The sequence below is a fragment of the Hippopotamus amphibius genome, chromosome 2, assembly GCF_030028045.1.
Source record: "Hippopotamus amphibius kiboko isolate mHipAmp2 chromosome 2, mHipAmp2.hap2, whole genome shotgun sequence".
Lineage (NCBI taxonomy): Eukaryota > Metazoa > Chordata > Mammalia > Artiodactyla > Hippopotamidae > Hippopotamus > Hippopotamus amphibius.
Genome location: NC_080187.1, coordinates 88,817,980 through 88,845,340, shown reverse-complemented (window position 1 = coordinate 88,845,340; position 27,361 = coordinate 88,817,980). Strand labels below are relative to the sequence as shown.

The 27,361-nt window shown below is 41.8% G+C and overlaps 1 protein-coding gene and 1 long non-coding RNA gene across 10 annotated transcripts in view; one reads left to right on the top strand and one right to left on the bottom strand.

Moving 5' to 3' along the window:
- The window catches only part of NFIB (nuclear factor I B), a 236,124-nt gene extending 213,622 nt beyond the window's left edge, over nt 1–22,502 (bottom strand). For 3 of the 9 annotated variants that reach the window (XM_057725167.1, XM_057725164.1, XM_057725166.1), the window contains exons 1-2: nt 20,640–21,209; nt 14,079–14,610 (exon numbers count right to left, since the gene is read on the bottom strand). In XM_057725167.1, the coding sequence (XP_057581150.1) occupies nt 14,079–14,610; nt 20,640–20,669 (562 nt within the window). In that variant the 5' untranslated portion in view covers nt 20,670–21,209. Of the gene's footprint in view, nt 1–14,078; nt 14,611–20,639 lie in introns of all 9 variants that reach the window. The other 6 variants (XR_009051622.1, XM_057725171.1, XM_057725170.1 and 3 more) reach the window with 5 other exon arrangements.
- Nucleotides 22,503–22,948: 446 nt separating this feature from the next.
- The window catches only part of LOC130846751 (uncharacterized), a 41,208-nt gene continuing 36,795 nt past the window's right edge, over nt 22,949–27,361 (top strand). Inside the window, exons 1-2 of the long non-coding RNA XR_009051623.1 lie at nt 22,949–23,018; nt 24,418–24,538. This is a non-coding gene — a long non-coding RNA (uncharacterized LOC130846751). The remainder of the gene's footprint in view (nt 23,019–24,417; nt 24,539–27,361) is intronic.

Here is a 27,361-nt window from a genome sequence, read left to right as displayed (position 1 = left end):
GGGATTCTTCCAGCTCTAAAAATCTATGAGTTAAAGACCTCTTTATTAAAAAAGCAAGCTTTTTATCTAGATTGAACCAAATGATTTGACTATTGGACTTTGAATTCAACAACATGAAAGTGTTACTCAAGAGTCAAGTTACACATTTTCTATTTCTCTTTAATAAATAAAATGTATTGAAATCCCAGATTTAACAAGAGTATGCTAAACTTCATTAAATACTGCTTAATGTGAAGGGGATCTTCCCCCTGCCGGGGTAACCAGAAGCCAGATTCCTAAGATGCCTGAGCTAAAAGGGACAGCGAAGTCTCCTGGCCTACTCTTTCCCTTGACAGATAAAGAAACTGAGTCACTGAGAGGTGCCCCCCCATCCCCCACCCCCGCCACGTCTCCCAGGTACTTGCAGGAGGGGGGTTACCAATTTTCTTACTTCCACGTCAGCATGCTGCTGCAATCACAATGTGGCAGAGAGTGAAACTCTACATCAGTAAACAAAGGAACAGAAGAAGGTAATTCCATTACCAGGTCACTACATAATTTAGAGCCTAATTTTTTGTTTAATGCAAAGACCTTACGTTCTGAAACTTACAGTTCAAAGTACATTAAGTAAAACCATGCCCATATGCAGATATGTCTTCTCCCATATGCATCTTAAGAAAACAGCTAAGAAAAAATTAATTTATCATCAGCCCCTAGGAAACAAAAACTGAAATTAAAAGAAAGGAGTAAATCTAAATTGTATATTTTCATTCCTTCTAAAAGGATTAAATAACAGAATTCTAAATGGTTTGTTTGTACTTTCCATGCAATATGTAGATTAACCATGAAATTCTGTTTGGGACACTTTGACATCTGTTTTCAGTGCATTACAATGAAATCTGGGGACTTGATACATACATTTGCTGTAATAAAACTGTCACTAATCAGTGTTTTCCAAAATATTGCCCATAACTATTACTATTCAGTAGTCTCATTTGCATGATCTAATATTGTTTCTACATCATGTTTTTCCCTGACAATGTGTTAGCTGGTCCCAGGCACATGGCCTAAAATGGCTGCAAACCACTCAATTCCAACACATTCACGGTACTCTGTACATACGTGTGCAATCTGCCCCAGAACTGAACCTAATACTACACCCCTCGCAAAATTTTTCCCTGGAACTGGAACACCCAAGGATGAATTCACATCCCTGAGTGTGAAACATTCAACAACGATAAAAGAACCCACACAGAGGAGGAAACTATGCCTCACGGGGCTTCCACAACAGAAGATGTAAACACAATCCTAACTCAGAAGTCCCTTTAACAAATCTGTAATGATGCTGCCTGAACAATGAATGCAGAGTCTGTCCTTAACTTAAACCATATCTATGAAACACAGAATAAGACTGGACCAGACTTTAAAATCGGGTCTGCTTCACTTTTTTCCAGGATTAATAAATAGCTGGATCAAGGCAGGGACCAAGCAAGAAACACCAGCTCACAAGGTGTTAACACACTTCCTGGATATTAGATTGAACGAATGCTTCCGCTTCATACTACATGTATCTGGTGTGTCATGTGCAAAGCTTGGACCTAAAGAGGACAGTGATTCTGAGAGTCCAAAAAAGGTCTTCACCAGAAAAACAAAAACTTGTGAAAAACAATTTGTCTACCTATGCTAACTTGAAATGAATTCCATATTTCATCAGTACTTGGAATCATATTCATATTCCTTAACAGTCCAATATAATTTCATTTAGTCCTCCTGTGAACTCATCTTAAACCTGAAATATGTTTCTCTATACACATGTTTCATATTATACAAATGTTGGATACAAAAAGCAGATTAATTGTAGGCCCTAATACTGTGTTGTTAGTACTAAGAAGTCATTTCAAATGTTCCAAAAGGGATTAATGTCATATAACAAGTCTATTTAATTATTGTAAGACCAGTGATCCTCATATTACTATAAGCAGCTTTTCCCTTATTTGGCAACTGTAAATAGAACAGATACTGTTACATGATAACTATAAGTCTTTACCAAAAATATTAATGCTTTACCATCAGGAAATTTAAAGAAATACGTTAGCATCTCCAGGAGGCTAAGAAAGTAACCAGTATTTAAGAATCATGTATGCATTCCCATTTCAGGTCAATATCAACTTTAAATCCTAAATGCAAACAAAGCTTTTCAAATGTATCAGAAAGACAAAATACCAAATCCTTCTGCCATCAACAGCAATCCAGTTTACATATGTCAAAAAATTTTGGATGTATTTTTTTTATGTACTAAATAAAATACATGCTTCTTGATTTTGAACAGGATAGCAACTAAACACCAGGTATGTTCTCAAAAAGAAAAGGCATGACACAGATTATTAAAAAGTATGTGCCAGAATCTAAGCAAGCTAATCAATGTTCTGATTCTACCTTCTGCACACCCTAGTTACCCTTTAACAGACAAACAAACAGTGAGATAACTTTCCCTATTAACTCCTGGCCAGAACCCCTGTTATTATAAAATGCTGCAGAGAAGAATATGAAACTTTTTTCTGCACTGCATCAGCATGACATGTAATTTAAGATATCTCCCTAGTAGAAACTGTGGGTATGGGCTAGCCTGTCCACTTTCCAAACCTGCTGTACAAAGTAAGTGAGGAGAGCAACCCACTGCCCATGGACAAGAAGCACCATGACTGGTTCTGCAAGGAAAACCTGGCCCACAAAAGAGGCTTCAGAACCATCCGGATCCAACCAACCAGAGCCACAAAACTCAAATGCTAATCTCAAACCTAATTTGGGAAGAAGAGAATGTTTTAACAACTTTCCATTTGGCTTTCAGTTGTTCTTAGAAAAAGTGACATCACTTTAAGTAAGAAACATTAAATTTTTTCCTCTAAAGATTATTTAATTTTCTTAAAACCATAAAAAGGACGAGTGGGAAAGACTGACTTAAAGAGAAAGATTTCAGTGGCAATAAAGTCAAAACAATTCATGTAACTAATGAAACATTTTGACTTTTGACTCAACTAGGGATCATTTTTAAATAAGACACTTTCAGACTGAAGAGTCTAAAAACCAGCAGCTTGCTTCTCAAGAACAATCCAGTCCACATCATCACCACTTCTGTCCAACCAAATCTAAAACATAAGTGTAGTTCTACCAAATGTTGGCAATTTCATTTTTTGGTAAATAGAAGTCTTATGTTTTCACTGGAGTGCAATGAATTACAAGTACTTCCCACGACACCCTTCATTTGACACAAAGTTATTTACTCAAAGAGCCACTAATAAAATTATTTTACGCCTTCCTTTCAACGACTCCTAGATTGATCAAGAAATTAACTCTCTGGTAAGTCTAATATAAAGGACTGCAAAAACTGTACAGTAATTCTAATTTAAATTGATCTAAAAACCATATACAACTAGCTAACTTCACGTGCCTGCTAACAAATATTTATACACAGCACTAATCAGGACTTTCATTATCTCTTTGGAATGTCTTATCACCTGAGATACACATAAGCTAATTGATGACCTCTTACTGCAACACCTAATCTCTCATTCTCTTCACTACTGGGTATTTTTTCCGGATGTCTACATTATGCCATGTTCTTTTATATAGAGCAATAACCACCCTTATTAACATTATTGCTTTTACTTACATGAATTATTTCATGTAATCCTAAAACAGCCCTGTGAAGTGGGCATTCTAATCCCCATTTTACAAAACTGAAAACCAAAGCACGTGGAGCTTAAGTGACTTAGCCAAGGTCACAAAGTTGATAACGAGAGAACCAAGACTAGAAAGAAATATCGGATTAATGCACTTATTTTTCTATGTTCTACAAAAACTAAAAGGTAGGAAGAAGGGAGATCTGCTTACTTAAGAAGGAATCCAAAATTCAAAACTGACAGAATGTTTTAAATGGTATGTTATTTACTCCTCAATCTATGAATGAATCATCCTTCATAAGTAATTCCTGAAAGATCTAACCCCTATTTCTCTCTTTTTTCCTGTACCTTCACTTCTTTTCAACTCTGCAACACACACACAGACACACACACACACAGACACACACACACACGTGCGTGCACGTGCACACATCAATTACCCATGATTCAGGAACTTAGGCTCTTTAATCCAGCAGCTAAGATTTGTTTCAAATCATTTCAATGGAGGAACTGAGGCAGACTTCTGGAAGAAATCACAGACATTTTGAAACCCTTGGGGGTTGGCGGCTGTTCCTGTACCACAGACCCATTGCATATGACCCATCAGCCCACTGACCACATCCAAACTTGACTCTATATTGGCTCCCTGCTGAGAACACAGGTGAATGAGCAGAAAGGCACGAGAGGTGTTTTCAAGTCTGGATTGGATGTTATGGGACAGGAGAGAGAAACAGGCTACTGACTAAAGTCCAATTGTTTCATTCACCCTTCATCCTTCCATCTTCAGGATGCTGGATTATCAACACAATTAATGCTGAAAAGCATTTAAATTCTTTGATCTTGTGAACATTTCTGGGGAAAAAATAGTTTAAAACAGCAACAACGAAAGAAAGAAAGAAAGAGAGAGAGAGAGAGAGAGAGAGAGAGAAAGAAAGAAAGAAAGAAAGAAAGAAAGAAAGAAAGAAAGAAGGAAAGAAGGAAAGAAGGAAAGAAAAAGAAAGAAAAAGAAAGAAAGGAAGGAAGGAAGGAAGGAAGGAAGAAGGAAAGAAAGAAAGAAAGGGAAAAAAACCCCTCTCACCTGCCATTTCAGATATTTTTTAAATAGGAAGAGAAAAATCGCATGCTTTTTTCCAAGGTTCTAGTGCCTGGACCACATTGTCTCTCATCTGTCAGTGTATCCACACACACGGATAAACAGTATGGGACACACAAGTGAGGAAATGCACGTTCTAACTTAAACTTCCTTTTTTTCCTCTAATAATTTAAAAATAAAATGTAACAGCTTGGATTTTAAATATTTAATCTGGCAAATATAGGAAAAATCATGAACTACAATGTCATATTTGGCAAAGAAAATTTTGGTAGCATAAAAATATCTGCGTTTTAACATTTTAGAAGGCATTTCCAATATTTTAAAAATAAAATTATTTCACTGCTTCAGAAGAGAACAGAGGTAAAAGTCTCTATTTTTGCACAGGAGGGTTTCATAAAGAAGGGAAAAAACAATTTTCATAATCGTTAAAACAACCATTGAATTTCACATGCTGGCAAACATGCCCAAAGAAATAAAAACTTCAAATTTACCAATGGTTCACTGTTTTGAAATTTAGCTATCTAAGTCAAAAGAATAGGTTCCCCTAAAACTCTCAGATGGAATATATAAAGTTCCAACATGACCCTCATTTCTTAAAAATTGTGTTGTAATCCTACATGTTTAGTATACAGCTTTTGCCAATACCAGACAAGTTTAAGAGGTGAAGTTTAAAAGTCAGTCATTTTAGGACTTACACACTGCTAATCCAAAGCATAACTAAATTGACCAGTTTTACCCTACATGGTGACAATAAAATATTTTTATTGTAACAGCTGAAAATGTTGAAAAGTAATTATTAAGGAAACCATAAATATAAAAAGCTGAAAAGCCGACTTCAGAAGAGGGGGGGAAAAGGAAATGGTGATATGAATAATCACAAAACACGGAAACTGAAAATCTAAGCAGAAGAAATCCAAACCCCTCCAAATGCCAGAATACTATCCCCCTCCCCCTGGAGCAAGGAGGACTGCAAATTTGTCCCCATCACTGTCAGCAAACAAAAGAAAAGTCACTTCTACGGCTAGACCATGTCAAACAGAAGACGTCGCTCTTGCGGAGGGAGGCCTGGAATCCACTGGGGTGTAAAGTCAGGGCTGGGGCTTTTTGTCAGCTATTACCATAAAAGAATAAGAGGAAACAGTGACATTACTACACAATAGAAAGGTCAAACAGCTTGCAGCCATTTCATGACCCAGACAAGTCAAGGTCAAAGGATTCAGGTAGCAACTTAGCCAGGGCATAAGTTACAGCACAAATGAATTGTTTTAACACATCAGCTTTGGTCAATTAAACCTAACAAGGCAAGTTGCATCACGTAGCAGGGTTCCTGACACCAAGGCCAGAAGCTGAGACCAACCTCATAAAACAAGGCTTTTAACATAGCATAGCAAATTTAAGGTAATCCATCCAGAAACTGCAGATGTCAGAATAATAAAATACAAGTTGTCCTAAGCAGGAACATTTTTCACACTTTAGAATTTACTAATAGAGGGGTATAGACTTCATATTGACATACTCGTGTTATTAACATGGGCATAAACGTAATCCCCTACTCACACAAATTACAGAATATACCCCTATTTCAAATAACTGTCTTAACATCTGTGCTTATGATCAGATTTTTGTCCTAAGCGCTACCATTCCCTGTTAAGAGCAGAACGTCTCTCCATGTATTTTTTTCAATATGAGTTTTGAAAAATCAAGTTTTAAAAAAAATCTGCAGTTTCACACTACAGCAGAACGTGTATCAGTCTCACCATTGCGGACTGATGCTTGTTAAATGCTTTTGTGTAGTTTCGTGGGAGAGGACATGGATTTTACAATTCAACTCAATACTATTTATTAAATTTTCTATTTTGAGACACGGAGTTGAAGCTAACCAGAATTTTTAAACTGCAATATATTTAGATTAAAGAATTTTTTCTCAAAGGCAATTCTTATTTTCTTTTTTTGCACTTGTTTAAACAAATCCCATTTTCAACTGATTTGTGCCTCATCCATAACCTACTGCACGCTCTGAACTGCCTTGAAATGGGATCCTGAAAATAAACAACCTCTAGGCAACTCTCAGCCAGTAAAATTACTCCATCTATCACCCCATATTTTCAATTATATAGTCCTTATTCAGAGTTCTTTAATCTGTCTGTGATTCATCAATGCTGTCCTGTTTAAACTATCATCATAAACAGAGGGAATATGTGTATCTAAGTGTTTTATTATAAACAATATATTTATGCACAAGAATAGTTTGCATTCCCCTCTTAGAACATTGCTTGACGTAAATTTTGAGGATTTTTTTTTCTTGTATGTGTGGCCTTCAATTCAGCCTCAAGGTCTTTCCACCTCATTGGTTAATTGGTGGCCATTTCTTCCAATTTTCTGAATAATATAACAACCCAAGAGCCCAAGCATTCAAGTCCCATTAGCCTCACATCCTGTAACATCCAGGCTAACACAAACTAATCCTGCAGACTCCCTCATCCACCACACTCACTTAATGTTCGCAAGTTCTCCGCAGTTTGGTGATTTATTCTCTATGCCAATCCTCACAATGGAAGTCAGTGAAATTAACCACATCACATAATTAGAGTTCAAGGACCCAAGAATGCATTTTAAAATGAGACAACATACCACGTTGCCACAGAAAAGTGAGTCTGAAGAGGAAGCTCCCTTCTTGCTATGCTTGGCGCTGAGGCGTGCTGCTGTAAGAACTCCCGTTTCCCATCGCATAACCACTAGTCCTTGAGATTTCTAAAATTATTCCTCCGCCACAAGGATGGAGGGAAAAAAGGCTGTAAAACATTGCGCCGAACATGACATTGCTTTGTCACAGCACACACACTGACAAACTCCTCGAGTGTCACAAGTTCAACTTTCCTCAGCTTCACACTAGAAGATGCTACCTTTTCACAAACTGAGGAGATGCTTCCACCTAAAACTAGTTTCAGAGCCAGGGATCACCCTTGCCTTTGCCCATCTTTTTCAGATACTTAGTAATTCCCTACTTTAATAAGCATCTCATAGGCTAGTTCCACTCTCTGAAAACCTTAACCTTCCAACAATGCAACAATGATTCCTTTGATTATAAAGTCAGTTATCATGTAAGCCACTGGCATGACAGACATGAAAACTTATCTCAACTTTTATGAATTCCAGAGAATTCTGACTCAGCCTCCCATTGGGTCCCTCCCTCTTCAAGGTGCTGAAATTCCAACTGGTCAGCAGGGATGGCAAGAGTAACAGTGTCATAAAACAGTTTTTTTTAAAGCACTGGTCTAGTTTTTCAGTTCAATCGAGCAGAATGAAAGTTTATGAGGAGAGAGACTTTACTTATTAGATATCTTGGATTGTTGTTCCAAACTGTAGTGCCGAACTTAAGAGAAAAAGTTAATGGAGGATTAAAACTTTAATTTCCTTTTGGCAGTTTCCTCATAAATTCCAAATTTAGGGGAAAACAAGTAAGTAAATAAAAAAGTCCTACCAAATCTATAGTACGGCTATGTGTGGATATACCCCTTAGGTACCACTTTCGAAAAAAGAAACTTTAAAGAATTAAAGCAGTGGCGACAGGCCTCCCTCAATGGCTCCTGCCCAGCTGAGTCTGCAGGTGCACACCCTGTATCCATCAGGGAGCACCCTTTGGGAGACCTAACCATCATCTCCTATCATTGCACTGTTCCCCCAAATTGCCATAATTCCTGAATAAAGAACATCATTTTGGTTCTTTTGTATATGGAGTAATTTTTCCACACAAGAGGCATAGTGCACTAAATTTGCAAACCCAAACATAAAGTCTAGATGAATATTTTTTATTACAAAATGTGTAGCACTGTGTATATGGTGAGAGAGTATAAGGCAAGGAGGGACACCTAATGCTGTCAGCAGGATATTTTACCAACCTCTGCTGCCTCCAAAAAGTGGATCATTATATACTTTCTAACTATTTGAAAATCATAATTGATACAACAAATGACATACCTCTCTTTCCCTCCCTGCTTTTCCCTCTCCCTCTCCCTCCCTCTCTCTCTCCCCCCTTCCCCTTTGAAAAGTGAGATCATATGAAGAGCAATGCAAGAGCTTAGTTTGCCATATCAGAACACAGATGCCAAGCTTTCCCAGCTGGCAAATGGGGCCTAAGAGTTTAACTCTTGAATTGTCCTGCAAAGCTATCTTAGGGCAGGAACATCATGGCAGAGAGGGTGAACTTCTGGCCCCTTAGACTGTGTTTTCTTCTTATCAGTGAGAAAATTGCTAAGTATCTTATCTTACAATATATGTTCCCACAAAGGTCTCATTAAGCCTAGGAGCAAGACATGCCAGTAAGAGCCCTTCTTTATCTGCTGAATTGTGCGAGAGCCAGAATGCAAACAAATGTGCACTGGAGTTCATGAGTTCAGTCAAGGACAGGATGCTAGATGGGAAAACTTAACAGTGTTCCCCTAAATCAAACATGCATACAAACGTCATGCTTTCTGAGCATTTCACAATGTAAGCACACCAGATCATCCTGAAGAGCAGCCTCGTTTTAACAAATTATGAAAGCTTCATTTTCCCCATAATGGGAAATATCTGCAAATGAAGTGAAATTTATTAAAATGTTAAAATAGGCTGTCAACTTGCAAACAATTATCTACTTAAGCTTTTCATAAAAAAAAATAATTGTTACCCAAAAGGATTCTAAAAGTCAGTAACTGAGGGAGGAAAACAATTCTTAGCATTTGCTTCCTCCCTAATGATATGTGACAACCAGGAAGGATTCTATTTCAGAAACAATAATAATGATTACAACTTCCCCTGTAAACAAGTCACGTTTTTCACAACTTCAAAATGCACTTTGATTATCATATCAGTTACCAATAAAACAACAGAAGTTGCCATCCACAATTTTAAGGATTCCACAAGGCTCAAAAGGAAACTCCTCTCTCAAGAGAGCCATGCGGTTCCGGGCCTCTCTTTAGCACTCCAAAATATGGTTAATAAGAGTGCAGAGTACAGTCCAAAACTCAGTCAAGCTGAGTGAGTTGAAACTCGAATCTGCTAAATTCACTGGCAATAGTTACTCTCTCTTGGGATTCTGAAACTTCTTAAGTGTGTTGTGACCCATCTCTCTTCAAAACCCTTTCCTGCCTCAGAGAAAGCCCAGCCCCCCTACTCCACCCCAGCCTGCCTTTTTCCCCCTTCAGACAGGACACAGTGTGGCCACTCAAGGCCTCCATAGGCCAGACTTCCTTCTGTGCAGCCCTTTGGGTAGCACTGCTAATCCTTCTTATTAATTAATGAGATAATAGTGGTTAACTGGAAAGCAATATTAATGCAAACTATCTAGGAAACTTGAACCAAAATTATTGCAGCCTTTTGGTTGGTCTTCCTGGTGTTAGGATTCCTCATGAAGGTTTTCTCATTTTTTTTTTTTAACATTTACACTGTTACACATTACTAACTAGGAAAAAAATAGAAAGGACCTCTCAGCAGGTTACTATAAAATTTGGAAGTGTGGAAACTGAAGGAACTAAAAATTGCCTAAGAAATAAGCAGTGATGTGACTGAAAGCCACAGTCAGTCCTGGCAAGTGCATTCCATGTCACTGCAGCCAGCCAGCCCTCCACACCCTTCCCAAAGCACACCCAGCATCCTACGGTACACTTCTGTCCTGGGAAGGTGTGCTATGCGAGGCTTGCCTGGTTTTTGTTTTGTTTTGTTTTGCTTTGCTTTCAAGAAGGCAATAACAAAGACAATATGGGGAATAGGTACCACCTGCCCAAGAATCATTGGACATCTTTAATATCTTGGGGAAAATGGAGGCCACTTGAGAGCTGTTTTTTCCTTTAATCTGTCACCATCTTTAAAAAAAAAAAAAGAAACCTAAAAGAAATAAATAGAAGGAAGGGTTTTCTATCAGCTAAGGTTTGCTGCAGCAAACAAGCAAGCAGCTTTCATTCAGGGATTGTCAAAAACTTTCCAGTGTGCCCACTGCAATGCGGATGCCAACCAACGAATCAAAGGCATTCAGCAACTAGACAAAGAGGGTCTGATGCCAACCTCGGTGCCACTGGCAACCATTATTGGCATCCAGCACAGTGTCTGCCTTTTTTTTCCCCCTCGCCTGGCACTTCACAAACAAAATGGCGGTTCTTGTAGCAACGACACAGCCGAAGCGCAGCCCTCTGAATCAATACCGTCAAATGATTTTATGGATTTAAATGCAGGGACTCCCACATGATGTGTACATTTTAGGTAAAGTGGGGGGTGGCATCATTTTATAAATGATTATATTGAACATGACCCTTTCCTAAACATGGAGCAATAGAAAAATGGACTAAATTGCGGTCCACCAGACTCTAGGCATAGAAGAGGCTGAATAACAAAGAGATTTAGCTTTAAAGGAAATCCTGCCTTGCGGCCATGGGATGCAAACGTCTAATGAACTATATATCAAAAATGATTTCAAAATGCATACATTCTCCCCAAAACTGTATCAGATGCAGATGTAGCACTATAGCTTGTGTCAAAGCTCTAGTAACTCTTTCCACATTTCAAAAAAAGATGAGGCTAAGGCTGCTGGGCATGAGAAAAAAAAAAGTGTGGGTTGAACCAAAAAAGAACGAGGGAAAAAGCATAGGAAGTTGGTCAACAATGAACTTTATTATTTGTTGGTCTTTATTTCATCCTCCAGAAGAGATGCAGTTTGTGATCTTGTATAAATAACCAAGAGGACTATTGACATTTCTAGATCTGGAAATTGTCAATATATTGTAACATCACTCCACACTGCAATGCGGATGCCAACTAACAAATCACAGGCATCCTGAGCTAAACAAAGAGGGTCTGATGCCAATCCTGGTGCCAGTGGCAACCATCTTTGGCATTCTCTCTGTTCTTTCTCATGTTTTCCTCCCAGTCATTTACAAGTGGGGAGAGAAAGAAAAAAGGGGGGAAAAGTAATTCTGTTGCTCATTCTGTTGCAAACATTACATTTTTCTTTCCTGATCTTTCTTTCATGATTTTCTTTATACTTCTTTACCTGATTAATAAAACAGACTTAAGTGGGTTTTCATGCACTTAGAGGAGAAATAAAAAGTCACGGTGGGAGACATGCAGCCCTCTGATTGACTACAGACTTATCTTTTAAAATGCCTTCTTTAACCAACTGCACTGCAAGATGACATAACTAACCTACATCTGACCAAAGGAAAAAAGACATAAATTTTGAAAAAAGGAAAACACAGAAGCATCCTAATGTGACTTTTTCAAAGAAAGAGGCAACAGACGTTAAGAAGATATGATGCACTCACAGGTAGCAGAAGATACAAATTAGGTGCACAGTGTAAAATAAAAGGTTTTTAAAAGAGAAACTAAAAACAACAACAAAATCAATGTTTTATCTGAAAATGTGGTCTCCAAGAGTTGCTTAAAACTTTATGACTATAATGACTGATGGTGCAATGCAGAAGGCATTTATGCATTTTTCTTTCTTCAATCTATCTTCACAAATCCAAAGGATATGATCTTTACTGTCAGTTCATCAACCAAGACAGTTGGCTGCCTGCCCTAGGAGTGAATGTACATGCGTGCACACCTCCAGGACTAGCCTTCAAGCAAGTTAAAAGGCGGGCAGCAGTGAAGTGCTTACAAATCCTCCCTCCCTGCACTAAAAAGTTACATGACCCACTTTCTAAAACTTTACTTTGAGCCTTGACTTTCACAACAGAGTTATAGCACATTTACAGTCAATCCAACACATATATTACAGCCCACCTTAAAATGTCACCTCCTAGGCAGCTGTCAATCAAATTAAGTGTCATGTGTTAATGAGCTTTTATTTTAGGACACACAGGGAAAAAACATATTTTTCCCCAAGCCATTATTACTTGGACTTTAATTTTTAAGTGTATAGAAATAGTAAATGCAATCTTTTAAAAAAATAATATTTCCAATGTATGATATCAAGCACCATTATTTAAAATCAAACTAGAAATTTTTAAATGACTTTTAAGCATATCTCTAAAACTACACCAAGGGAATACAAAGACAAAAAGCACATAGTAAGTACTTAGATTTCTGAGCCAAGAGAGTAATTCTTATATTTTATATTTTGGGATGATGATGAAGTTCACACCATTTACTAAATCCCACACTTATATAATCAACATCAGATAGCTGTCTGCCACCTGGCTATCGGCAGGCCACTTTCCCTACCACCAGGCCAAGTTAGGAAATGACCCATTATCTATGGCAGATGAAACTACAGTCCACTTTTGTAGGTTCTTTTCTAAAATGTTTTACAATGGACTGTTGGTAATACAAGGACACAATATATACTGATACATTTATTTGAAGTAAAGAAATTCTCACCACTTCAAAGAAAATATATTAAGAAAAATAAAAATAATAAACATATTTCATGAACCAAGAAAACATTCAGCAAAAAAAATCACCTATTTTTGAATTATTCAGGCAACATTTATACCACTCTCTTTATCAAGGATTTTTTAAAATAGGTATGGTATGCGGTTTCTGCATTCTTTTTGAGATTTATTTTAAACCCGTGTAACCAGTCTACTTTTTCTTTTTGTTCTGTAAGAAGAGCTGCGACTTCTCTCCTCGGTAAGTTTTATGAATTTACATTCAAGTAAACGAACAATATTAAGTGTTCCCAAGTCACTCTGGGAAAATACTATAAATTATTTAAACAAGAACTATGATCCCTTTAATCTACAGCGAATATTACACAATCAAAAGCAGGTGTTGACAGAAATATTTAAATTAAATAAATGTAGCTCTACGTAAGATATATTTTGGATACTGGTTATCTTAAGCATTCTGTAATAGGAAATGTTAATTCTGTTTTTCAGGGCAATAGCACTAGATTTGTGAACAAAGTCGATACACCTCGTTAGTTAGGAGGTTAATATGAAGACTGTTAAAGAACAGTTTGACTATTCATAAATCAAGATACATTTTCAAACTGGGGAAAGATGACTAGATGTAAAGAATGTAGCTGAGGACAAAAAGTGAAGTGTAATAAACCATAGTTTTCAGACTACTCTACATCCTTGAAAAAGTGTATTATTTCAAAGACCCTTGAAAACGCATCTCTTTGTGGTCTTTAAATATCCATGCCTATCCAGGTAGGAAAGCTCCATGTCTATTTCCATGGTTTGCGCATGGCAGTGGACAAGCAAGCGGAGGAGGTCATGCCACTCTCCCCAGAGCGGGTGAACGAAACCCAGGGGCCTCCAGGACCATCTAACCCAAGCCAGGTGTTCCTTGTGTGGGGTTTGTGGGCAGTGTGTGCCGGGCTAGAAGAAAGAACAATCTGCTCCTACCTTGCTCCTGCACGTAGTATGCCAAAAACAAATCAAGCTCCTTAACTGATACTGTGATATGATGTGGCTGGACACAAAGTGCTGGGTTTGTGCAATGTGGGGATTTCATGAGCCGCTCTCCATCGGTACTTTCCAAGGGGATGCCTTTGAACAGGATCACCATGACTAGATCCAGACGCCAGACTTTGTCTGCCTGTCGCAGGCAGTCGATTCTCCTAATCTTACCCTTCTGGTCAGGATTGGATAAGACACAGCACGGGTGCTTCTTGCCAGTCACGGTGAGCACAAAGTCCTCTCGGTACTCCTGGCGGATATCTTTGCGCAGTTTGGCCAGGAGCCTGGATGCCCACTTCTGTTTGATTTCAGGCTTTTCGCTGAGAAGCTCATCTTTGACTGCTCTTTCTTCATCCTTTGACATTCGCTTCTCGTGCTTTTTAAAGTACTTGCGTTTCCGAGCCTGCAGATTGAACCAAGTATAGGCGATTGCACGGACGTGTGGAAGTAGTGCCTCGATGAATGGGTGAAATTCATCCTGTGGAAGATGCGGAGGAAAAAGAAGACATACACAGTCAGTTTAGTTTTTTAAAGGCTCTAAAACATCAGACTACAACCCATTCCCAATTCGGTACCAAAAGTTATGCACGAAAAAAAATCCTTTTCTTATTTAAAATTATCAAAATAGCAGGACCAGAAGAAAATAAAGTACGCCAAGCTGCCCCTTTTCCGCCAAAACGCACAGGTTGATTCTCCCTCCTAAAAAAGAAAATAAGGTGTATATTTATATTTCCACTCAGGCCCCATCCCCCTCATTCCCACCATGCATCCTACATTCTTTAAAATGTAAGCAACCAAGGTGCTTGGCACCTAATTCAATATTTAAATATTTGATTGACCAACTAACACTAAGCAGTACCATTTTACAAAGAACACAGTGAGATTTTTTTTTAATCGGAGCAGAGCTGTTCAGAAAGCAGGAGCGATGCCACAGTTCATTTCTCTTCTCCGTGGCACAGAAACACAAAGCATATAGATGCTCAGTGTAATGCCACACAGTTCCCGCTTTTGGAGCATGCTCTCAGCAAGAGGCTGCTGGTGGCACAAAGAGCATGCGCCATTAAACTTGATCCATTTTCTTATCAAACGTCCAACATTCCAACACTGAAACAGCACCATTCCGAGAGTGGTAACTAGAGAAACTGGTATACAGTGAGGGAAAGTGGGCAAAGGACACAGCTTGTCGGATCAGTGTCCTGAAGAGGTTTCCATACTTTGAGCAGCACAGTCCCTCCCTCCACCAGCAACGCTAGCCCCCAGCACACGCGTGGGCATGTGCACACATACACACACGTGCGCGTGTGCACACATACACACACACACACACACACACACTCCTACTCTCTCACAGACCCACAGACACACTCTTGCATTTTTAAATAAGTTTCTAAAGTTGATAACAAAATTGACTTAGATGTTCTTCCGGCAGCTTTCCTATAGCGTCTGAAGCCCCACAGAGTCAGTTAATTTGTTAACCGATCACATGAGGATGGCAATTATTCTAAATCCCTTAAAAATCAATCTGAGGTGAACAATGAAAAATGGCAACTTGGCACCAACTTTACATTCTTTGTGTCTCTGCAAGCGGTGGCAGGGTGACACCAGGACTGCACCGCTGGTCACTCCCTGCTTTTGTGGAATCAATATAGTTAATTTGCTACACATTTGAATTCTCGGACAGGGCTGTGGGCGCACGTATGCATGGGCTAGTGAATCTGATGTGGAGAGATCCCATCTTGTGAATTAAGTGGTTTACCTCAGGCTCCTGCATTTTCCCTGCCTGTTTCATCTAAGCCTCCTGTAAGGGAGGGAGGCGGTGAGGAGTGGCAGATAATCTGCACCTACAGTTATTTCAAGTTACTTCCCAAAGCAGTCAGTGTTTCACTACTTCCTGCAGTAGGTAAAACCTGTCTCCTAAGCTCAGGCCTATTCTCCTAAGTTCCGAGAAAGAGCTTAACATCCAGTGCGTGCACCCTGTACGCAGGCAATAGGGCCAGATCTGAAACAAATGAGAACTTCCACTGCAGCCACTTTTCTGGCTACTGTATTGTCACCTCAACCACAAAATAACTTTCTCTAACTGTTTATATCCCAAGTTAGAATTGATATCCGAGGGCTGGTCACCCTGGACTACGTGGAATAAATTCTACTGAATCAGCAGACTGATGAATTCCATCAGGTAAAACTGATGAAAGTATCACGAATGACATTCTAACAAAGAAGATGCCCCCAAACTCCCAGAGGTATGAATCTTAAAAATGTTAAGATCAAATTCAAAGTTTCAATGCTAAAGACTGCAGCATGTTCACAGTCTGCAGTTCAGATCCGGAAGAAGTGTACATCCCATCCAATCAGTAATGCAGTTTTCAAGTGTTTTAACATATTGCCGTAAAATGTTCCTAGAGCGGAATAAGCCTAAATCAAAATTTTATAACAATACAGAATGTAGATGATTACATCACAGCATGAGGCATAACCAAATGCCATAGAGGAAATCATTAAACCGATCAGTAGTTTCCAGCAGAGATCTGAACAATTCAGTTACTATGCGAGCACATTAAACTAGGCCATGGAAAGAGTTAAACCACAATCTGTTCTTTGTGTGGGAAGGCAGCCCTGCTCACAGCAACCACAGCCCACGATAAGACCTCCCTATCTCCATACACTTTCTGATGCCATGCTTTCAGCGTTCACTGTAACTACAAAAACTTTGTTTATCCCCCTTAGAAATATATGCAAAAGGAAACCCTGCTCGAGGAAATGTGGACTCAAACATGCTTTGGGAACTCACTTCCTATAATCTGACTTTTACTATGATTTATTGATATGATTAAAAAACATACATATATACTCACAAACTAAAAACTTGAGATGTAAAGACTACACAGGGGCGGGAGAGCTCTGTCTCACTCACTTTAGCCTTGCCACACTTTTAAAAATGCAATATTATTTTAACAGATATTAAGCGAAGTGGTAACTCCTAAGTGCTTTTATCCTTAAGTACTATGTTCAGTAACATTCCATTTTCTTATAAAGACATCAAACATACTTTGATTAAATTTGAGTGTCCAATCAGCTATCATGTAACAGATCTCAAAATTTTAATACCTTATTTTAAACAATCAAAATGCAAATTTGAGGGCTGAATTTGGAATTTCTTAGCAAATGCACACAAAACAATGTTTTTTAAAGTTGCCTTGAGTTTGTTGCCAATGGTATCAAGTAATGTTTTAAAACATACTTTTTTCCTACTGATAAACAGAAGTGACAAACTTTCTCAGTTCACAGTTGCCTTATAAATATTTTTCAGGTCTTTACTAGTATGTAGATTTCTTTCAAGTGAAACACTTTCTTCTGACATGGAGACATATCCTCAAAAAATAAGTAGAGGTTTTCAGTAAGTCATATATACTTCTATATTAACATGACTAAAATATCACCTCCCAAGTATGACTGTTTTCTATTGCTGAGTTACAATATATTTTTAGTGATTTTGAATGACATGAATATGGAGCATAGTAACTTGTCTTCATCAAAAAAAAAGTGCTTAAGGTATTCAAATGTCCTAATTAATAAGTTATCACAATAATACTTTAAACAACTATGAAAATTATTTTTTAAGAAAGCAAAACATGTAAATGATCTAAGATCTAATGGCTCTATACTAAGGTAATATGCCACCTTGCTCTCTCAGAATTTTTAATAAAACACATTGGCATTCAGTAATTCTTTCTCTTTTTAAACTTCCTTTAGTTGAACTAAATTGATAAAATAAATAACCTAGTTACAAATTTCAAATATAAAAGGAAACAGTCCTAATTCCACTGGAAATATTTATTTTTCTTCACAGAAACAGTGGTCTCCATGAAAGGGATGGAAAATTAGACCAATATAGAGGTGGAAGAGTAAATACTAGATGTTCTTGGAGCACTGCTATACAACAATAAACCATTTTTTAAAATGCACCTTAAGAACTTGCGAAACAGTGAAAGAAAAAAAATTCAATGCAGTCATTCCAAGTGAAAGTTATATTATTAAGGATTTACATTATTTTTAGAAAAAGCAAATACAAAATCATATATGATGGTTCTTAATTTTCCTTTTACATCTGATTTATACTGATGCATAAATACAGATTTATATTCCTGTACTGATACTTTTGAATAACACTTTGATAAATATCCACTTTAGCTCCTTTTGGAAATTCTTTCTAAAACCTAGATTTCTTATTGCAAAAACTGAAACACTTTGTAAAGTTTTCAATCAAGAATGTTTCTCTATTTTGTATTTATATAACCTAAAAAATGTTTTGTTACAGCTATTAGGCTCTTGTAATACAAAACTAAACTACTGGTTTGATATCAAAGGAACACCATTAATGTTACTTTTGCAACACCTTACACTGCCTATAAAGTCACACAGATATTAAAGTGAGAATTCTAAAGCTAAAATTCCTAGTCTAGGCCTTAAATCCCCAAAACAGTTTCAATATGTCAACTTAGATTTACATTATTAAAACTGTAGAGAATATCAGTCATCATGAATTAGTGTTGGTAAGTATGTATCCTCGAATACTAATGTGATAGCTGAATGACTATGCTGTATATGCTCCTAATATTCTATATGTCACAATGCTACAATATTATTTTTAACTTACACAAATTCAAATAAAGCTAGTGACTTTTCAATGCATATTTAGTGGAAACCAAAAATGCAATGTAATCGCTAGCAATGTGTCTAAAAAGCCAATGCTGGAAATATGAATTAATATAGAAAAACAATCCTTCACAGGTGAGAATAAGTGGTGCAGCACTTTGCAAGTGAAAAGCTTACCTCAATTTGTTTTATTTGAACTATGCTTCAATACTGTAAAAATAATATCAAATGGATATGGTTTACCAGAAAGAGGGAAAAAAATCCTACTGACGGGTAATAGAAAAGGTAACTTTCGCAATTGAAGGCAATTCGTTATACCTGAAACAGTTTCATCATCATATTTATTGGCCATTATTCACAGCCTTAAAAATACAAATAGCTCAGCAACTCATTTTTCCAGTTTTGTTAAATTAAAGTGCCCGTTTACTTGCTGAAAATAGCCATATCTAAGTTAATCATACTCACATGCCAAACAAAATATAAACAATAAAAAATGTGTCAGCCAAAAAGCTACAGGACTGTATCCAATCACTGAATAAGCCTTATCATTGTTTTCATCTTCATTCACAATTTATGAATGCCTCAGTCCTTTTGAATCACAATGGCTTCTAATTGTCATACAATTGAAATCTTAATCATTTGTCCATTGTAAAAATGCATCATCATGATACTGGATTTTTTAAAAGTTGTAACACACTCAAGACTAGGCGACACTTCTTAAACTGTTTAGTTTTTAAGCCAATGTCAAAGAAAATGGTTATCAATTACTAATCGTGACATATCCTCCTAAAAGCTGAAGTCAACTGTCCCAAACCGTTAGAGCTTTAAAATACTGTTTCAGATAACAACTCTGGGCTGAGAAATTTGGTTAGTTGTCAGTTGGTTAGTCAACTGGGCAGCGAAGAAAGATGCCCCCAGGTGAGTCTGTTCGGTCTCGCCACTTTTCCATTTGACTGACTGGTTTAAAATTATATAAATTGTGTCCTTGTAAAAGCATAAAGCCAGTATTTTATTTCATAACACTGTTCCTAAAGTCTAAGGAAAATTATCAAGGTGAAAAATTTTTTAATGACCTTACTTTTTCAGCATTACTTTCTGACCTACACCCAAATATCGTCAAATGAACAGGTCTCCACAAAACGAACATGTTGTAAAAGTCCTTAACTTTCACCACGACCAGCTAACTCGAGTCCACGTAAAGAGCGCCTTTGTGGCTTGGTCACTGGAAACCTCAAAGTGCGGATCGCAATGGACCAGAGTTTCAGATCCCCAATTTAAGCAAAGGAATGGGTCCCCGGACCACAACCTCCGACTCGCTTCGTCTCCCGCCCACTGCCTGCAGCGGAGTCCAGAGGCGCCCACAAGTACTCCTACTGGAGTCCCCTCGCCCAAGTTCACTGGTTGTTTATAAGGGCTCAGTCCCCCCCCAAAGCTCCTCCAAAGCCGGAGTCCGCCTCGGCACGCAAGCGACCAAGAGAGGCGGCGGGCACCCTGGGCAGGGGCGCAGCAGACACTCGGGGGGCCGCGCGCGGGCTAGTGCTCGCGAGCCCGGGCCCTGCCCACCCCCGGCGGCCTCGCCCGGCCCAGCCGCCCTGGCAGCGCGCGGGCGCCAGCTCTCCGTGCCCGGGGCGCCGGGCTGAGCGCGCGCGGTGGCCGTGGGCTAGGGGCCGCGCGCCGACACCCGCGCCGCCCTGCAGATCCCGCCGCGACTCCGAGCCACTTCTTCTGCGGGGAACCGGGGTGTGCGGAGGTTAACTAAAGCCATTAATTGTCCGCAGACGAGAGCAGCAAAACAAAACAAAGGCATTTCGGGCTAGAGAGAAAGCTCGAGAGAGTGACCGAGACTTGTACCTGAGTGAGACAGATGGGAGAATACATCATGACTTCGCCTTAAAACGCACTTCCCCGGAGATGCCCAAGAAAATCTTCGAGAAGCAAGAATTTCATCTATTCATTTTACAGTCATCTGAGCCCCGCGATGCGATCAATCAGGACGGGGCTCTGCGCTGGATCACCGCAACTTCACAACAAACCCAGTCCTCCTTAAATAGCCAAAGATTCAAGTTCACTCGGCGTGCTAGATTTCCCGGGGTGAAATCCAATCTACACTTTTAACCCTCCTGCAGTCCGAGCGCGCTGGCCGTGCTCGCCGAGGCCGCCGCCGCCGCCGCCGCCGGTGTTGGCTGCTTTTCGCCTGGGTTTGGGGATTTGTTTTCTGTTTTGCAGTTGTTGTTGTTGTTGTTGGGGGCTAGGGGGTGCGCGAAGGTTCGGTGTGGGCTGGATTGGGGTGGTGGTTGGTGGTGAAATGCTTTTTTAAAAAAGGCGGGGAGGGGGGCGCAGGAGAGAGGGCGGGAGGGAGAGCGAGGAGAATGTGTCACCGCGCTGGGAAAGTTCAAGGTTACAGCCCCGAGCACTGCGGCAGGATCCCGGAGTGGCGATCGCAGGCGAAACTTTGCCGCGAGCCGACCATGTGTGTGCGCGAGGGGGAGCGTGAGCGAGTGCGCGCGGGTGGCGGGGCGCGCGCGGGAGAGGGCCGAGGTGGGGGCGGGGTGGGTGGGGGAGCCGGGAGAGGCCGGGGTGAGGGAGGGGGCGCGAGAGCAGGTCTCCGGGGCGGAAGAGGCTCGCGGCGCGCGGTTCCCGGCTGCAGCCGCCGCCGCCGCCGCCCGCGCCGACTCCTCCACGCCCGGCCGCCCGCCCGCCCGCGTCGCCCCGCGTCTGACCCGGCCGAGCAAGGAGGCTGCTGCTGCCGCCGCCGCTGCCCAGAGCCCAGGGGGATCGGAACGCGCTTCTGAAAAATCCCAAACGATAAATCCCGCTCTCCCGCTCGGCTCCAAACTCCTCTCTTTTCTGCTCTGGGCTCTTTTTTCCCCTCCCTCTCTCGCTTTCTTTCGTTGCAAAACTTGGAAGTTGAAAAATTCACCGGTTCCACCCTCTGGACCCCGCTCGAGCTCTCTCCAAATCAGACTTAAGGATTGTTTTATTATTTAATTACACAATCATCGCTTTACTCCTCCTCCTGCAAACGCGCATTCCTTTTGCACCAGCCTCTCCACACCCCCCGCCCCCCACCTTCCTCCTCCTCTTGCTTCTCTCTCTCTCTCTCTCTCTCATTTGTTAAAGCTCTCATACCACTGCAACAGAACCACCACTTTTTTTTTTTTTATTTTAAATAGATCTTCTTTCCGCCCTTTGGGCAAGTCCCACCCCCCCACACACACACCCCGAAAACCCGCCCTGAAAGAGGTATCTCGGTGCTCGCTGCGGACTCTTTAAGCCGCGGGAACCTCCGAGTGGGAGAAGCACTAAGCCGGACTGGGCCCGAGAAAAGAACGAATGGAAAATTCCCTCACACCCAGGCCGCCCCGGGGCCCAGGCTGGGGCGCCGACTCTCGCACCCGGGGCGGGCGCGGTCCGCCGAGCCTGCCGGCTGAAGGGAGGAGGGGGAGGCCGGGGAGGCGGGGACCTGAGCGAACTTGGGCTCAAGTAGTTGGGGCGCGCCGGCGCGGGTGGGGGCGGGGCCCTCCGGGGTCTCCCCTGCACGGGCCCGCGCCCCGGGGCAGCTCCGCAGACGCGGCGCGCCTCGCCGCGGTTTGCCGCCCTCCCTGGGGGTGCTGGGCGCACGTGGCCTCGCTCCGAGCTGGAGGACCGGGCCGAGCCGCTGCCGCCGCCGCCGCCTCCTGCGCCCTCCTCCTCCGGTGCCTCCTCCTCCCGCGGCCCGCTCCTCTCCCTTCCTCCTGCAGCCCCTCTGGCTCGCTCCCAATCCCCATCCCCCACCCCGGGGCCTGGGGCGCCTGCGGAAAGCGGCTCCCGCCCCGCCAGGGTGCAGGCAGGGCGGGGCCGCGGCGCGGCCGGGGCTGCGGGGCGGGCGGGCGCGCGCGCGCGAGCGGGGTGCTGGTGCCGCTACAGCCCTACAGAGGCGGCCGCGCCCGCCTCGCTCCCGCGCGAAGCCCCGCCCCCACCCTGCCGCAAGCCACGGGCCCCGAGTGAATGAACTTGATTTCGGAGATTTGCAGGCCGGCGGTTTGCCTTGCACCCTTTCTGCGCGCGTGCGCGCGCACATATGCACACACACACACACACGCGCGCGAGGCATAGGCGCACGCGCGCATACCCACACACACATACACACACTCACATACACACCCCGCCCCCCCAAATTCCGGTTCTCGGCCAGGGGTGGGTGGGGAAGAGGTGGAAGCAAAGGCTGTGCAGACAATGGAGAGGGGAAAAGTGAGTGCCAGGGGCTCCGCGTCTACCTAGCCAAGGGCTGCCGGGGGCCGCGAAGGGGACTCGACGGTCCCAGCCCCGGGGCGGGGCCGCCCCCACCACCGACTGTGCTCTTGGGCCGTTTCGAGGCTCTCCTCTGATTCCCCTTTCGTCTTTTCCTAGCTTCCCCCCCCCTCTATTTTTTTCCTCAACTTTCTCCTCTCTCTCTGGTCTCTCCGGCCCCTGCCCAGCTTCCCGCATTGTCCCCCCCCCCCGTCGCCCCCCGCCAGAGGATCTGAAGGAACCAGTGACTTTTTCCTTCACCAAGTGGGAGTTATCCACATCAAGCATTTCACAACGACACATCAAGAAAAGTAGGCAGGTTCAAGTCAACCATGAAATGGTCACTTTTTAACCCCGTCCTGTCCTCATTAGGGAAATGCTCAAACACAGTCCGTTTTCAAAGAGCGCTCTTAATGAGGCGAGCCTGCCAAGTCCACCAGCTGCAGCCCCCGTAAACCAAGAGCCCGAAGAAGAAAAGCACTGGGGAAGGAGAGGGAGTTGAGGAGGCCAGGGGTGGGAGTGGGGGGGTGGGGGAGCGTTGGTTCTGGGAAGACAGGTAAAGTCGGGGAAACAAGGGAATGCTCCCGAGTTAACCCTTTAGGGCACACACCACCGGGAGCGGCCTCCCTGCTCCCCCCGGAGGCAAATCCTCCAGTCAGGGTCCTGACAACATTAATTTCTTTTGTGTGGGTCATTTCTTCTTTTTGAAAAGCCAGGATAAAGTTGACAGTCTTTATAGATGAAAGAAATGAGGTGACAGTCCGGGTTAATCCAAATAAATACTCATTTCTCTCTCAGAAATTTTTAGGCGACCTCATGCTGGATTAAAAAAAGAAAAAAATCCCCACAGCATCACTTTGTCTTGCACATTGTGCTGTATCCCTTTTCTCACCCTCATACCAGCGTCTGAGGGGAGGGGGGCGGGGAAGCGCTACTGATAATACCAGCTTTAACTACTGGAGTTTCCCTTTGAACAAATATTCAATTTAACCGGAGTTAATTTACCATAAAAGACATTCCCCTTGGCACGAATGCACTCCTGTCCTTGAGCACACCTCTTTGAATGCCTGGACTCTTACAGCAGCCATTATTTCGGGGTCTCTTTAAAAATCAAGCGCCCATCTCTGTCTTTCTCTCCCTCCCTCTCTACTTCCCTCCCTCCTCACCACACCACCCCCAGTGAAATCCTGGCACCCTGAGAGCGCTCCGTTCAGCCAGAGATCCCAGAACCAGCCGCTGTCCCCTGGCAAAAGAGGCCCAGCGCTGAGCCCTGGGCAAGTGTCTGCAGACATCGCTACCCCTCCTTCCTTATTCGTTTCCCTTACCAACAGAAACTGTTTCCTTTTGCCACCCAAAATAGGTCGCATCCCAAAGTTTCTCACAAGCTTAAAAAAGAGAAACGAAAAATTGACAACTCTTACACAGAAGAGCCCACAAAAGCTGCAGCAGCACCAGGGGTGAAGAAGCAGCGACAGACCCAGGTAAGACCCCAGAGAAGTGAAGACGTCTGGGGCCTCCCAGGCCTGTCACTGAGGGGTTCAGCGCTCTCCCTGTTTGTAGGGCACTTATGGTTGGGCACAGTTGGATGAGCATGGAGGATGCTTGGTAGTTGGGGGGTTTGATCTGTTTCCAAGAAAAGGGAGAACAAGAAAGGAGTAATGGTGAGTAGGGGAAAACTAAAAGGGAGGGAAGAATGGGCTGCAGAGACATCCGGAGTGGCTCATGGGGTGCTCACTGGATACGGCTTTGACTGTCCGCTCAAGCCTTGCAGCCAGGGGTGGGATGGCTGACACCCCCACCCCCCAGAAATGGCTTCTTGTACAGCCAATGCCAAGGGCACTGCAGGTCTTCTCAGGAGGAACTCTAAGAGAGCCTTTTGTAAAGAGGGACGGATGGATGTGGGTGTGTGGAACATCTGTCTTCTCTCAGCAGGACACTTCACTATCTGTGGTTTGAGAGATGCCAGTCTTTTAAATCCCAGGTAGAAGAGTAGAGTGAAGGAGGTGAGAAAGTACAAAGAGTATTTTAGCCACTTTCCCTTTTACCCAGCATTTCGGTGCCATGGGATTAAGAGTGGTTTTGTACCTCTGAAAAGCTTCTGATACCATCAAAGTGGGCCAAACACTTTTTAGATTGGTACTTACCTCTCCTAAACTGCCTTTCTTCTTCTCTCTCTCTCACTCACTGAAAGAGTTAAAACAAGCCAATTTCATTCACCCCAAAATCTGGCTGGAAGAAAGAAGTGAAAGGCTTCTGAAGCAACAGAAACATCTGATATTTCAGAATCCCTAAAGACCTCCTCCCTAGATCACCTATTCCCTGTCACCTTATAGGGAGAAAAGTTTCTTTTCTGACAGATGGTTTATGAATTTCAAAAAGTGCTGGAGTGTCTGTGCTTCAGGTGACTGGATTTTTCAAAACTCAATTGTATATTTGAAAAAGTAAGCAGTGTTCCTCAATTGTGAGCCTTTCACTGACCTCCAGAGAGCAGCCTAACATCTCAAGGGTCTCCGAATATTGATTTTCTTTTAACCTTCTCCCTTCTAAAGAAATTCAGTGACAGGTTGTGAATCCTGAGCAGTTTAGAGAAAGCTTCTTGGAGCTTAACAAAGCTGTCATCTTCAATACACTTGATGACTTTTTTTTTTTTTTTTTTTTTTAGCTCTTGCATGTGATTAGAGGGGAGGCTCAACAATTCCACACACTCTGGCTGCACGGCCAATATCAATATTTTAAAACTAAATACAAAAGAGATAGATGACCTCCTGACCCCAGGAAACAGGCCTGCAGTACACCACACCATGCCCAGGGACCTTTTCTTCTTCCAAATGAACCACAAAAATCATACACGTGTAGCCTGGAAAACACAATTTTATATCCACAAGCAAGAACATCAAAAATCCACTCAATAATGCATATGTAAACAACCAACAAGTACTGAAATTGCCTGCACTTGATGGAAATTGCAAAATCATGCCCAGCTCTCTCAGTCCTTAAACTACTACTGTCAAATTAGGGTAGCAATTTTTCCCTACTAGAAAATTCACAACCGGTTAGCTTCCCCACCCCCCATCGCCAGCGCTTTGCCTTTCCCTGAAATGAATAAATAACCGTGGACTTTTTTCCCATCCTCTGGGAGCTGTTTGGTGTCCCCTGAGGACAAAACTAAATGAGAAAAATGACGCTGTTAATAATGTTGCTGCTGAAATGCCTGTACTCGACTGTTTAAAAAAAATACCATCCCACTAAGTGTGCCTACATTTCGGCCACATTTACAAGCCACCGCTGAATCTGAACGCAGACTGGCCAGCATTCACATTAGCTGGTTTCCACTTCTGTAGAGAAATGAGGCTAGTTCATCAAGAGAGATTCCCAACTTCTGAAGACATTTGCTTTCTGGGATTACAAAGTCAGCAGTTGTAATTTTTGCATGATTTATTTTAAACTTTGAAAATCACGGTAATAATTGCCTTGCTTCACTCACAATACTTCAAAAGTTACAGGCACTTTCACACAGTCTTTGCTGATCCTGTGAGAGTTGTAGCTATTGTCCTTTTTCAAAATAGTTGACCTTTAAAGTAAAACTATACTATCATTTTATTTATATGTGTAAATTGGCTTTTGTTACCCGTCTACATGTGCCTCTGTGACATGAAAACAGATCGGTTTTAAAGAGCTGTTTGGAAAGCTTCATCCAAAATGGCTAAGATGTATTTATATTTTGCATTAAGAAGTGCAGAATACATTGCAAACCAACTCAAACTTTCTGCACCCCTTTCTCTAATTCTTTCCTTGAAAACTGCCTTTCTGTTTCAAAACCAAAACAATGCATGACAACAGGACTGTGCATTTTAACTTTCAAAGTAAAATTTAGCCAACAATTTGCATAATTACCAACATAGAAGACAAACAGTTGGGCCTATACGAAATACATATTGATATTTAAGTAAACTTTATCTCTGAAATATATCTGAAAAAAGTTTACAACACACAGTAAGTTAATAAATTCCAAAGCAATGATATTGTCAAATTGTGTGATGTCACTAACTCCAAAAGCAAAGTTACAGATGTCCGTGACATCACATTCACTCATAATTACGCTGCTGCTCAGTCTGACCATCTTAAAATTAAATGGATGCCTCCGTCTACTGAAGAATAAAAGGAATTTATTTTGGACATCAAACAATGAAACTGTCACCATGTATTGTTTGAAACACTCAGCTAATCAATTTCCTATTAAAACAGCTTTCAACAATACTCAGCTTTAAAATTCATCAGGGCCAGGGAAAACCTTTTCCCAGTGC